Raw genomic sequence first — 13,609 nt, 5'->3', positions numbered from 1 at the left:
CATTCATTCATCGTGACGACATGTAAGAGCGTCCACAACAGCCGTGATCATCACCCACTGAGGCGCCCCATTAGAGTGGGAAATTGGGAAGACCATTGACGTCCTTCATGTGTTCTGTGTTGAGATATTGTACGAAACCTAACGTGAACTGCGAATGGTCCGTACTTGTAGTCCATTATGGGAAGTACTTCGACGGGTCCGCGCATTCTGGGGAGACTCGTCATTGCGGGGTTATCATTCATATTATGCTGTACTACCCCGAGACTGTGAGGGCGTTCCACAAGCTTGCACCCCGCTGTTACTAGGCCACTTCAAGCTACACGTGTCTCCCTTTCTCCTTAGCGCTCCCATCGCTATCCTGGTTCCCCAACCGCAAATTATATGTCGCATCAACCAAATCCTCTCTATCTCCGCCGCCCTGGCCACTGATACCCATGCGGAAGACGATAGGATAGTGCTGGGGGAAGACCTCGAGACGATTGTGGCCCGAGAGGCGGGCTTCGAGGTCGTCGAACATAGTGTCGAGGTCGGCAGGCAGCTGCGTGCCGTCGGACCGAGCCTTAGAGAGAAGCTGGTGCAATACCTTGTGCGTGAACGGGAAAGACTCGCCGCAGCGCTTCATCTCCTCGGCCGCCAGCACCAGGTAAAAGCGCGCGTGGCCATCCACGTCCGACGCCTTGGCCAGCTCTTCGAGAAGCGACGACGTGAAAACGTGTACCGACCCCACCGTCGCTGAGCTGAACGGTGGGCCATCGTACCGGTACCGCTGCGTATACACGAGACGGCGCATCTGCGACATGGACGCTTGTGTTACCGTCTTGGCCTCGGCCTGCCGTGGGAAGTCGAAGCTGGCGAATGGGCGGAAGAGCTGCACCATGATGGCATGGAAGAATTGACTACCAACCCAAAAGTCAGTGACCGAACAAACAAACAGGGGACCGGTACAAGTAGGATCGTGCTTCCATACTGTAGATCAAGCGTCGACGGTAGACTTTCGGGGCTTTGGACGAGCTCGGGCGGTAATCGTTCAGACCAACTGAGCAGTTGTGCTTGGGTCGACTTGCACTTGTCATAACTGGCATCGACATCTTTGAGGTCGACATGGTTGCGCGGTAGTTTTGATGCCTCCCACAAAATAGCCCATAGTTCCGAGAAGGCTAGGAAAGCCAGGTCTCGGTGTATGTGCTGTGTTGGACGAGAGAATGGGAATGAGTTCCAAACGACCTCGCAGAAGTCATAACTCTCCGAGTCATAGAGAACAGGATGATATGGCGGGTTCGGCAGTCGAAGATCCCTGCGGCGGAAGAATGACTGTACACTAAGTCGGCTAAGCATCAGTATGATTTACTAAGCAGGTCCAGATCGGCACAGCGAGTTCATACGATTGCCAGTTGTACAACCCCCATGCCACGATCGCCTCGCCCCGGATCATGCGTCGAGTAACGTCGTCACAGAGAGGTGGTGCACGTGGCAGCATTCGGAATAGACCCAGGTCAATCCCAATTCTGATCGACTCGTCCGAGAACTCCGTGCCAGTCTTTTCGTCGCCGTTGCCATAACACCACATGCTCAAGAGCGTCGCTGTGGTAGCTGACAAAAGGTGCGGTTGCTGCTGTGAATTCGATTGCCATAAATGGCAGGCTTCCTCATAAAACCTGTGTCCAAGATGCTGGCATAGTTCCTTGTCTATAGCGGAATAATTTAGCTACCATATTGGTTAGCTTGAATTTGCATTCAATGATGGATGCGTAGGGTAGGGCGAAGATACCGTAGCTGCAGCCAGGACCGCGTTTACGAATACGGGCGAGCAATATTCCGTCTTGGAATTGGATATTTGATCAATAAAAAACTCCTCATCAAACAACCTCATGGTGGCGTGGTCCCATGACAGGTACAGTGAAATGAGGTTCTGAACGATGATGTCGTTGCTTGTCACAGTCGTCCAGTCAGCTGCTTTGACATGAAGTAGCCGTTCATCATCCAGTTCGCGCGCGCGATCCAAATGCCTAGGCCCGTAAGTCAGTCGACAAAGTCCTACTCGGGTCCACCCGGCTAGGACAAGCAGTCCGCGAAAAGAAAGTAGAAACCGCGCACTGGAAGGGCGAATCACCTTGCATTCTCAACCTCTTTCTCCGTCACCCAGTCTGCTGTTTTTGGATCCGCCTCGGGGATCATCCTCATCTGAAAGCCGAGCGACGACTTCAGCTCCTCCAGCGGTGGGAGGAAAGGATAGGCGTTCGGATGGTCGATGCCGAGCATGAACTCCTCCCTATTCTTGGGACAAGGTGGAAGGGGGATTTCATCGGCATCAGACCCAGCCATGTGTGTGGCGGTTACCAGATAGCCTTCTGTTATGTACTGCAAAGTCGACTGGATATTACCGCTGGATCGGAAATGCCGTAGGATAACAAGAGCTTCCTCCTCAGGCCGACTGCGCAGCATCTCGAATAACTCGTGGAAGCTCTGGTGCTGCTCTGCTAAACAATGATACTGCCGCCTGAGATTGGCAGCCGTGGTCGTATTCGGGTCATCGTTATACGTGCATTCGACATTGCGCGCCCGACACATGCCACATGACGGACGGTTGCCATCGCATTTCGTCTTGTGTGAGCGGCATCTCGCACAGGCAATTGGAGCCAGCTTGCGCTTCTTGGCGAGCTGAACGGGCTCACTGGGCGCTTTGCCTTCCTCAACTTTGGGCAAAAGTCGGCGGGGTGACTGCGAGGACATGGAAGTCAAGGTGTTGGTGATGGGGTTTGGTTATTGTACGTTAGTGGCGGATAGGATATCTAGCCACACGGCACTACCGTAACTTCTCAAGAAACTAATGCAGATGAAAGACACTATGGACGGACCGGCTCGTCTTTGGATTCGATGCTAAGGACAAGGCACAAGAAGAGGGGACGTCAAGCAAAGGATTGTCTTGACAATAGTCTTTCTCGCGGCAACCGTCTTGGAGTTTGAGCCAACAGATACGTTAAACGGGGGCAACGTAACGTGCAATCACGTAGTACGGCGGTCATGGTTCTGTCATCGTTTGGTGGGGGTACTCGTCCATGCACATTGTTCGGGTATGGGCAACTGGGTGCACAGCACTGTCAGAATACATGGAGAAGAGCCTCAAGGATCTGTACAGACAGGGTTTACCGTAGGCGACGCTAAACTTAAGCAAGAAAGTATGCGCCGATGCAGGCACTGAGACAGGATGAGAAAATGCTGATGACAGCACCGGAATGGCCTGAATGCGTGCGAGATTGATCCCTAAACCAAACGGGGCTGCCATACCTGCGCAATGCTGTCCATACAGAAACAGAGTTGATTCTCAGATTCATTTCTCGTTAGATTGTTCTCCGCCAAGCACAGGTCCGCTCAGAGCCTCACATTCATAACTGGCATGCAAAATAGAGACCGGAAGCACTATTGACTTGATACTAGATATGGTTGTAGTCGCATGGCTTGACTTTGCAGTGGGTAGCGTACGAAGAAAGGCAAAAAGCATTCGAGCGAGTTCACAACGATTAGGGTCCGGGCTTCCCTCTTCACCAGTAGCTCTAGCAGAAATGGGAATGCGGCACCTCGAGCATAGCTGGGGGCGCATCGTAACGACAGTTGCGTAATTGAAGACCATGAATGGCCTTGTAGAGAGGATTTTGTAGTTGTTACCGAAAGAAAGCATTTGCTGGCTACGGACACAGCAGTGTCACTTCATCCCTGCGTTCCCGTGCTTTAACAGTCGCATTTTGGCAGATTGACTTGATTGTACCTTCGCAAGTGTGAGCACATATGTTGAATCACTCTTCCATGTGCACCTTGGACGCGTATGCGGTAGAATTTTGTTTCGCATTGAAACTGCCCCCAAATCTAATTTGAGACTCAGATCAGCCTTGCCGTCACGTCTCTAAAGGGAGCAACTGCAAGCGGGGTTGACTGAAATGAACCACATTCGCCAATCGTTCGGATTATCATCCGAACCACAACAACGCCCGTTCAAGAATTACTTCTTTGCCTTGGTCCTGGCCCGGTATTGACAATTTGCTCCCAGCGTGAAACAGCTAGTTCTAACACACGTAAAGCCAATCATGAAATTCACGAGTGCTTGCTTGCAGCGATAGAATGGGCGACATTCTAGACAGCATGGGGCGAAGGTACGTTCCGCTTCTGCCCGCCTTGGGAACCCGCGACGAGGGAGAACAATCCTCTGCCTCCGGCGCCCAAGCAGAGGCAAGCAAGCGCAAGCGTATCGGCACACAAATAGCCTGCAACTTCTGCCGAATCAAAAAGATCAAGGCTAGTCCCGCGTGGAAATGATGCACTTCTTTTGGAACTGATGCTGACGTCTGCCCCAGTGTGATGGTCGACGGCCGATTTGTGGCCCTTGCCGAAAACGAGCCGCCGAGTGTGTCTATAGCGCCAGGGAGAGTCTAGGTCAAGAAGCAAGTGAAATATTGGACTTACTCAAGTGGCTACCAGAACAGCGAGCCTTCGATGCATTGAGAGTCCTGCGAGCCAACAAGGGCGATTGCATCGCGGCATTGCCTCTGATCAAAGGCACTCTCGGAGAGCAACCGATGTTCGGACCTATGCAGCCGAACGAAATACCAGTCCAATCGCCTCTGGATATCCACTTGATGACACGACACCCTATAGCATACCCTATGCTATCGCCGATCGCCACGGAAAACTTGAAAAAGGACAGCCTACTTCGACTAGGAGAATCAGTTCACCCTAGATTGTCCTCTTGCCAACAGTAAGTGCACTACTACTTCCAGATCCTCGACACACTGTTCATTGGAGAGACTGTCTGAACGATCCTTGCGCTCCAAGCCCACTTGTAACTCTGGACGCGATATTCCTGGAGAGTCGGTTCGGAAATGACGCCGACTCAGCTGTGAACCGTTATCGTGCCTATGGGACTCAAGAGGATTCTCTGGTAGTATCTCGTAGATACTGCGATGAACGACTTTCCTCTTTGCGTATCTCATCTTGGACTACTGTCCAGATCAATGACGAGCTCGCCGCGCGGATCATATCATTATACTTGGAGGTGGATCATCCGCTATTAGGAACGTTCGACCCAGACCTGTTCGTGGCAGACTTGATTAGCGTCGAGAGAAGACACTGCTCGTCTCTGCTGGTGAATGCACTATTGTACTGGGGTTGCGTATGTATCCGGGTACCGACCTCGATGGACAGCATTACTGACTACGAAGACAGCAAATGTATAGCGCCATCGACCAAACAGTAACCAAGCTCGCACAGAGTTTCTGTGTTGAGGCAGAGAAGCTGTGGCCAGAGACGAAGCATGCTGGTACATGTTTGAACATGGCAGGAGCTCAGCTTCTGAGTCTTGCCTATATGGGCCACGGCAAAGACCATCATTGCTTGGAATACTTAGCAGAAGCCGTGCACATGGGAACACGGCTGGAGCTTTTTGTTAATATAAACAATAATGAAAAGAACCGCCAGCGTAGGTCGCTGTCCACGCAAAACCTGAGCGCTGCCTCCTTTGCAGCATGGGGGGTGTTCAACTGGAGCATGTAAGTGAGGGCCATTTACAAATAGCAAGGTGCATGGCTAACCACGACAAAAGATTGACTGCCACGTTCTATCGACAGCAATGCCTTGTCTATCCCCAGATTCCGCCATGGGTACCGATCCCTGGAGACACCGGGAGCGACTGGGCCGAACCCTCGACTGAGTGCTTATCAGCTAGTGAGACTTCGGTGCCGAAACTGCGATGTACTTCTTCGTACATGGGAACGACATTCCCCTACCTCTGCCAATTCTGGAAGATCGTCCATGGGCTCGCACTCAGGATCGACAACAAGAACAGCTCTTCTGAACTTCTCAGCCTTGAATTCGCAGAAATGAAGTTTCGAGAGCTGCTCGCGTGGGTGCAAAACCTGCCTGCAGCGCAGATTCGAAGGGAGGGAAGCCCGCATCATGTGGTAATATTTCAGTATGTCATAGCCCTTCACTATCCATTCGCGAAGAGTTGGTAGGCTGTGAAAGGGAAGCTAATGAATCTAGCATGTGGCTCCATGCTGCGATTCTTGATATGTTCAGGCCCTTCGTTAGCGATCCGACAATGAGGCATGCCAGCTTGAAGACTTTCTCGGCACCACGGAGCGTACCGGACAGAGTGTATCACGCCTCGGTGGAACAGCTGAAGCACCTCATCATTGGTTATCGAGCCGCCTATGAATCGTCAGCTTGCACGTTTTTGTGGCATACAGCCTTGGCTTACGTTGCCAACGCTGTGCTCGCCTCCAACGATCAGGACTGGAAGATGATTTTCCTCGTGTGCATCTATAGCTATGAAAGCCTGGCTCGTCCCTACCGCGTGTCTGAAGCTATCGGCACCAGTTTGCTGACCATGGCATTGCGTGATCATCGCATTAGTACTGATGAAGCTCGAAGCCTCCGCCAACAGTTGAAAAATCGAAAGCCAAAACAGTTGGAAGATGTAGGACCTATCCGAGCCACATTCATGGGAGACCTGCAGCAGGCAATGTCTGATCCCGGGGGTGCCAAGGTGGAGAGCCTAGCGAACAATTTCGAGGATATGGCTTTATTTCGAGAATTTCTGAACGATGAGGAGCCTAATGATATGTCCTGAAAGTTGTATAGGGCGTAAGGGCTAGGATCAATGGCGATGATGACTGTTTGCCCACTAGAGAGGCCGTACAGGCTGAGCTCGATTAGTCAGTGAACGAAGGGATGCATAGGGTATGGGTTGAGAACCTAAAATCTGCGTGTCAAAAGGTGTTGTCAGTGTTTTTGTTTGTAACGAAAGCTCCAGATTAGGAGATAAAGCGGCTTTGCCCGGCTACAAGCACAAGAGTAAAACTTTAGCGCAAAGTGCGACTTGTCAAGTCAAGGCACCATCGACCGGCAGCGACCGGCGCTGTCGCCGTCCAGATTCCGGGGCGACTCGCCGACGACTAGCTTCAGCAGCCACGACGTGGCGCAGACTAACAAGTCGGAGCTGCTGCGGCACTGCGTGCCCTCGAGCAAGGTCAAGATCCCCGAGCGCGAGGCCGCCGACCGCTACCTCGAGGCCTCCAAGCATATGCGCCCCAACTTCGTGCTCTTTCACCGGTCGACGTTCCAGCACGTCTATGAGGAGCTCTGGCGGGCGGCAACGGCGACGGCGACGGCGACGACGACGGAGCTCGGCAGGGGGTGGAACAGAGCGCTGGCGCGGACTCGGACGCGAAACAGACATACATCTCGGTCGGCTGGCTCGGCTGCCTGTGCATGAGCTTCATCTTCGGGTGCCGGTCGCTGCCGCCGACCAACCAGACGCTCGACATCCAACGGCGGTACTACGCCGAGATGATGGAGCTGCCGCAGCTGCCGGTGACGCTGAGCCTGCCCAACGTTTGCGCGCTCATGCTGCTTTCGCTGTACTCGAACAACACCAACAACCGGACCGCCGCCTGGCCGTACCACGGCGCCGCCTGCCGGCTCGCCGCCGCTCTGGGTATGTACCGGCAGGACGTTTCGGGGTCGTTCCACCCCATTACGCGCGAGCTGCGCAAGCGCGTCTGGTGGACGCTCTATAGCTACGAGCAAAACCTGTGCTGCTCCCTGGGCAGGCCGAGCGCCATCGACGACCAAGAGGTCAATGTCGACTACCCGGACGAGCACGTTTACGCTTGCGACCCCGGACAGCCCATGGGGATTGCGGGGCAGTTGGCCAAGCTCTGGCACCTCGTCGGCTGCATCCGGCGGGATGTCTACAACCCGGTCCACTGCCCCGCCACCCGCTATCACCAGGCTGTACAGTACCTGCAACGTCTAATAGACTGGCGCGAGGCACTTCCCCCAGACCTGCAGCCGACACCCTACCCGGCCCCACCGGACCACCGCCAGCAGCACGAGGAAGAGCACCGGAAGTCGTGGCGCTCCGTCATGAGCCTGCACATCGTATACCAGTGCGCGTTGGGCCTGCTATCAAAACGGTCCCTGTTGCGCGAGGTTGAGGTTACCCATCAGGGGGCGCCACGGCCGACAGCTACGTCGTCACGCAGCTGAGCCGAGTCTGCCTCACGTCGGCGATGCGCGCCGTGGGTCTCTTCGTCAAGCTCTGGCACGGCGACGCCTTCAACACCATCTGCTGATTCGACGTCTACTGGGCCGACCTGACGAGCATAGTCCTGACGCTGCGGCTGGCGTCGCTGGACACTACGATGCCGCCGCCGCACTCGCCGTTCCACCGCCAACAACAACATCGTCATCATCAGCGGAACATCTCGACGTCAACCGCTGCAACATTGGACAAGCATTCACAGCAGGGCGCTAGCTCACCCGTCGCCGCCGAGGGATCGGCACAGCAATATGGAAATTCCAGCTGTTGCTGACGCACCAGCAGCAGGAGACACAGCAGTCGGCGGCAACAAAATCGCGGACGGACCGGGGCGGATACTGGAGAGCTTGCTGCACCAGCACCAACAGGTCGAGGCGCACAGCGTGGTGGAGCTGGCCGACGCGGTGCGGCGGCTGCACGGCATCCTCAGGGCAGTCGACATGAGCGAGACCAACGCACACTTCGCTAAGATCGCCAACGACTTCGCCAAGGCCTTGGAGCTCGTCGACGGCCGGCCCACTGCCTCGTGGGAGTATTGGGAATGACAGTCCTGCTGTCCTCGTCGGAAATGATGTCACACAAACACAGTATCGCTACCCGCCATGCCAGAAGGAAATGCGCAATATACTCATCGGTTTCGTACTCGCCATCCGCGTCGCTATCTACCTCGACACGGGCGAAGCCTGATTCGGCATATCAAAAAAGGTCACCCCCATCAATTGCCACGACGATATGCCTGATTTCCTTCGTATCCAGCTCTATGCCAAAGAGCAGCAAGATATAGAGCGCAAGCAGAAGCGGAAGCGTGATGCCTCTCCCTGAAATCTTCCATCTATCCAGATTACCAATATCTTGCCTGGCCAGTCAAATGAACAAGCCTTAGAGGAGCATCAAGTCGCCTGTTCTAGTCCTATTACTATCTGCGGTTCAAGAGACCGAGCGGTCAAGAGATATTGCGAATGGCAGTGTACGAAGGTGGACGATATAGTATTGAAGTTCGAGTTCCGGAAGGCTCAAGATTTGACTCTAGCCGAAGGTTTCGACCTTGAGCAGTTGCACGAGGATCAGGATTGCCAGTTCCTGCTAGACAAGGGTGTGAAGCTTGGTATCGCCAGACGCTTCGTTCGCGATGTTAAAAGCTGGGCTAGTCTGTCAAGTGATGAGTAATGAATGATGGGCGATGAGTGATGAGTGGCATAATAGATTCTATTTGCGTCTATTACATTTTAAGCTCCTATGGTTCTTCAATAGATAGTCCTGCATGCCGAAAATGTTCCTCTGCACTTGACCGTCTTGATCCTACGACGTCTGTTGTGTGGTTGAGGCTCTTTTAGTTGGTTATATGCTCCATTGCCCTTCATCCGTCGTGCTCCCTTCCCCCTGTAGCTTCCTCTATTCACCGTCACTTCCATCTACCGGCATGTTCCCTTCACAGCGACACGGTATGCAGCGTCCGCGCCAGCCACGGCAGGGCCAACCATCAGCAGGCCACGCCACCACCGCACACGCATCTGCACCCGCACCTGCGTCTGCGCCCAAGACTGTTGCTCCTTCTGCAACGCAGCTCCAGCCTCAGAGCCAACAACCACTGTCCTTTCCAGACGTTCCTAACTTCTTCGACCAAGAAGGCCACGAGTCGAGCCCTTTCAGCTCTCCGCTACCGTAGGTCCCTCCACATCCAGTCGGCGCGTTGTACTGAAAACGAAGAACGTCGGGCGACACCCAAGAACTGCTGGACAAGGTCAACGCCGTCCAGTCTCAGCTGGCCCACCACAACGAAAAGTAAGTCTATCCCCGCCCTCGTACAGCAGAGTTCTCCTACTCACGCACGCCCACGTCTTGCCAGGTTCACGACTCTGTAGGTCTCCACCGCCGTCGCAACGAGGTATACATCTGACAACAGGTGCCCGAACAGCACACAGAAGGTCGAACAGCTGTAAGTCGCCATGTTTCATTCCGGCGCAGGTCGTCAACTGACATCAGGTACAGGTTCTTGCAGCAAACGCAAAGGCTCACGGGCTGGTTGTCGCAAGTGAAAGCCCTGTTTGAGCGATTCGTCCCCGTGACCGACGCCGATCCCTTGGGCGACACCTTTTTCGATCAGGTGTAAGGCTTCGCAAGAGGATATTGGATGTCGGAGTGGGTTAGGCCATTCGCAGACACGACGGCCCATGGCGCCGAATCGCGTTGCCTCCCCTGGCATAGTATGCGCTGACCGCCGGTGCTCCATTCCTCTGCCTCTGCCAATGCACTGGCCTTTTGTAGCCTCGTCGACTCTTTTCGCTATGGATCATGCAATCCTGCTCGGCTGTGGGTTGGAGCATCGTCGGTGGGATGCGTCTATCGCACGATGCATGCAGGTCGGTCTGGCAATGTCTATCACGCTGGTCCCGTGGGGACTGGGTCTCGCTGGCCTAAGGAGTCATTGTGTGCCGGCGTGCTTCGGGGTTCTTTGAGCATTCGAAACAGTGAATAACAACCGTGTCGCTAACCGTGTCGCTATGCTGTCGTCTCTCTTGCAACACATAAGCGGCGGTCACCTCAACGGGTATCCTTGGTAACAGTTGTCATGAGCTTGTCCCCGCTCCAGTTGTGCTTGCTGCCATGCTGTATCTGATGGCGGTCATGTTGTCAATCACCAAGCGTATGCTACACGCGTCATTTCCTAGCCAAAGCATGTGCCGCTCTGCCTGTAATGGAACTAGAAGCCCGGCCCCACGTAGCACAGCCACTTTCTCCTGGGGCTGACCTAGGAGCCACCCCCTTAACTCGCTTCTTCCACCGTCTAGCATTCATGCCCTTTTGGCACCTGAGCTAAATAGCTTCTGGTCACAATCGTGAAGATCAACCGTCAATGCAGGTAGTATAATTTTATTTTCGATAGTCTACCGACAATTCTACGGCAAGTCCTACGGTTTCTCCCCATACCAATGTAGAACGTCCGTGCTAGGCTAGCACTGGTAGCTTGTCGAGATCTCCAAGTGCAGTGGTCATGCATATCTCTGCCGTTTTTCCTCTCCATACAAGGCCTGGCTCGCCTCTCGCTTGCCATTACTTCCCTCGCGACTGTCCATGACGGCCGACTCTGCCAACACCATCAACGGACTGATCCGGGGAACAACGGGAGTCGACTGCCATGCGTGCACCAACGAGCATCTGTGGGCTGAAATGGTACCGTCGTAGGGTGCCAATTCATATGTTGGCGGCAGTGCCGCAACCCGGCCTGCAACAGTCGTCTTCTTTCCGAGGGCGTTGATGAGCTCTTGTTGCGTATGTATTGCATGGGATTGCAGTGCATACGTCGTCTGCATGTTCGTAAGGCGCGCCGAAAGCTCTGCGACAATGGCATGAAGTATACGGATCTCTTCGCTCAACTCCATGGCGCATGCGCAGACCTGACGTCGTCTCTTTGCATCGTGTGCCGAAGTTATGGAGACACCGAAAGGGCCTGTAGAGAGAAGGGAGAGGGTGTGGTCATCCATCATTGTGGCGTATATTGTTTCGCGGCTTTAAAAGTAGAACGGAGATCAGGTGGTAAAAGTCTGTGAACGGCTACTGCGAACTGGAAAGGGACGATGGCGGGTTTGGATGGAAATATCTTTGATAGATGACTCACCTGCGTCACGTGTCTGCCACGCACCAGTTGTACGGCTGCTATCACACGGTCGCATTCTGCGGCGACCGCACTACCGACAGCCAGTTGTGATGCAGTCCCATAAGCACGGAAGCGGTCGATGTCGTCCTTTTTCTTCGGCGGTGCTGTCGGGGGTGTGTTTGCGTGTACCAGGATAAGCAGGCATGGACTGTGCCGCAGAAGCCATATGTTCGGCGTCTACTTTTGTCGCTCTCGGTGGGAGTCGAAGAAGGCGGGCGACTAAAGTAAAACAGTACCGGCGCCTGGTGGAATCCCCATCTGGCTTCAAATCCGCCGCTGTTCGCTGGCTTTCGTTATTTGGAGCGGCGGATCAGCAACTCTGCCTCCTGAGATCCGCATCTACCATATCGTAGCCTGTGCATCTGACAGTTCTGTTAGCCAGCAAATGACACTCGCAAAGTGGACGTAGTAGGATTAAGATGCTTTAAACCGCTACAAAGAAGCATTCTGCTATCCGCAGATAATATTAGCGACACAGAACGGCCTTACATAGTTGGCACTACCAAGTACCACACCAGTCTGTTTTATGAATGTATCTTGAGGTACTGTACAGTACAAAGTCAATAGAGCCAGAGTAGCTTCAGCTAGCACGGTCAGGAATAGACGCAAAAAGTATGCTTCATTGTAGGGTTACGGGTAGGTACGATCCAGAGGAGCAAGATTGGAGGTACAGACCTAAAATGCTACTTTGTAGCTAAGAGCTGCGCCCCTATAACTATATCATCATTTGTCCAACCTTTCTCAAACGAGTCATGACTTCATCCCTTGTGTAAGGCCCTGAGGCAGATGACCTGAACTCGCGCGGCGCTGGGCAACCCTGGTCCAACGTAGTTAACTTAGCAACCACCGAATCGTTTTTCTTGGCTTGCTGAACGGCATACTGATGAAAGTCGACGGCGTTCTTGTGCTTCTTCCGCGAGGAGTTCCTCGAACACGCTCTACCGTGGCCTGTAAAAACCGCCATTCAGTGGATCGACTCCCAATTCAAGTTGATCACCAAGAGCCATGGAAGAGTTGGACACCATCACGGGTTCCGCACCCATGACCTATGATGTGTTTTGTTCAGAAAACCTCAACGGATACTTTCCTGTTGATGTGAAATCTGAATATTCTTCTCCAATGGTTTGCGACAACGATTTCGACTTCACCCATGTATTTGGAGGCCCTGTACACCAGCCCGCCGCCCTTCTCGAGCCTAGAGGCCCCTATGATTGGCAGCAATACCCGTCACCTGATCCCGTGGCACAGCTGTCTCTTATTCGAACGCTATCGCCAAGAGTGGTCGCCCAGGGCTATGAGCGACTTTCACTACGGCCAGGAATGGTCGACAGCCACGCCATGGACGTTCACGGTATAGCCGATGCATCGTCCATGCGTGTCCACAGAGATATGAAGGCGGATTCGCCGGCTTCTGACCTACGAAGCAACGCGAAGGAGGTAGGCTACATGGATGAGGCCCAAATCTCCGTAGCCAAAATCCCGAAATCAGTTCACGTGTGTAGCTTTCCGGGATGTAAGAATAGGACGGCTTACAAGAGGCGTGAGCACCTTCAGAGACACCAGAACACGTACGACTTCGTCTGCCCTCTCCGGTAATGCCCGCTGCTGACAGCCTAGTGTAGGAAAGATGGCCTTGGATCAGAGGCGGAGTGCGACTTCTGTAGTAGGAAATTTAACCGGAAAGACAATTGGATGCAGCACCTGAGGCTCCACACGGAGCCTAACCGCCCCGCGGCGCGGACGAACTTTCATTTTGGGGCGGTCTTGAAGTACAAGGAAGAGAGGAGCAAAATCAAGCCCCGGAAACTTCCATTGGCAAAGCAACAGCTGGCGAAAGGTAGAATTTGACAGCGAAAAAGAAA

General features: G+C 53.8%; 6 protein-coding genes across 6 annotated transcripts; 4 read left to right on the top strand and 2 right to left on the bottom strand.

Moving 5' to 3' along the window:
• Positions 1-316: 316 nt before the first annotated feature.
• PG986_014330 (uncharacterized protein) lies at positions 317-2,730 on the bottom strand (the record flags this gene model as incomplete). Its single annotated transcript, XM_066850552.1, has 5 exons — positions 317-896; positions 968-1,318; positions 1,383-1,705; positions 1,769-2,006; positions 2,111-2,730. 5 exons carry the CDS (start codon positions 2,728-2,730, stop codon positions 317-319), a joined length of 2,112 nt encoding a protein of 703 aa, XP_066692790.1.
• A 1,620-nt stretch (positions 2,731-4,350) lies between these two features.
• On the top strand, positions 4,351-6,619 carry PG986_014329 (uncharacterized protein; the record flags this gene model as incomplete). Its single annotated transcript, XM_066850551.1, is given in 6 exon segments — positions 4,351-4,396; positions 4,426-4,747; positions 4,825-5,161; positions 5,215-5,537; positions 5,591-5,959; positions 5,971-6,619. The coding sequence occupies 6 exon segments, from the start codon at positions 4,351-4,353 to the stop codon at positions 6,617-6,619; spliced, it is 2,046 nt and encodes a 681-aa protein (XP_066692789.1).
• Positions 6,620-6,720: 101 nt separating this feature from the next.
• Positions 6,721-8,126, top strand: PG986_014328 (uncharacterized protein; the record flags this gene model as incomplete). Its single annotated transcript, XM_066850550.1, is given in 4 exon segments — positions 6,721-6,729; positions 6,863-7,185; positions 7,197-7,989; positions 8,037-8,126. The coding sequence occupies 4 exon segments, from the start codon at positions 6,721-6,723 to the stop codon at positions 8,124-8,126; spliced, it is 1,215 nt and encodes a 404-aa protein (XP_066692788.1).
• A 217-nt stretch (positions 8,127-8,343) lies between these two features.
• On the top strand, positions 8,344-10,202 carry PG986_014327 (uncharacterized protein; the record flags this gene model as incomplete). Its single annotated transcript, XM_066850549.1, has 4 exons — positions 8,344-8,618; positions 9,543-9,950; positions 10,008-10,028; positions 10,082-10,202. 4 exons carry the CDS (start codon positions 8,344-8,346, stop codon positions 10,200-10,202), a joined length of 825 nt encoding a protein of 274 aa, XP_066692787.1.
• Positions 10,203-11,082: 880 nt separating this feature from the next.
• Positions 11,083-11,577, bottom strand: PG986_014326 (uncharacterized protein; the record flags this gene model as incomplete). The annotated part of the gene is made up of 1 exon (XM_066850548.1): positions 11,083-11,577. One exon carries the CDS (start codon positions 11,575-11,577, stop codon positions 11,083-11,085), a length of 495 nt encoding a protein of 164 aa, XP_066692786.1.
• A 1,175-nt stretch (positions 11,578-12,752) lies between these two features.
• On the top strand, positions 12,753-13,343 carry PG986_014325 (uncharacterized protein; the record flags this gene model as incomplete). The annotated part of the gene is made up of 1 exon (XM_066850547.1): positions 12,753-13,343. One exon carries the CDS (start codon positions 12,753-12,755, stop codon positions 13,341-13,343), a length of 591 nt encoding a protein of 196 aa, XP_066692785.1.
• Positions 13,344-13,609: the final 266 nt, after the last annotated feature.

The sequence above is a fragment of the Apiospora aurea genome (genome assembly GCF_038362705.1).
Source record: "Apiospora aurea strain CBS 24483 chromosome Unknown utg000010l_segment0_segment0, whole genome shotgun sequence".
Lineage (NCBI taxonomy): Eukaryota > Fungi > Ascomycota > Sordariomycetes > Amphisphaeriales > Apiosporaceae > Apiospora > Apiospora aurea.
This window is presented reverse-complemented; position numbering and strand designations above follow the sequence as displayed.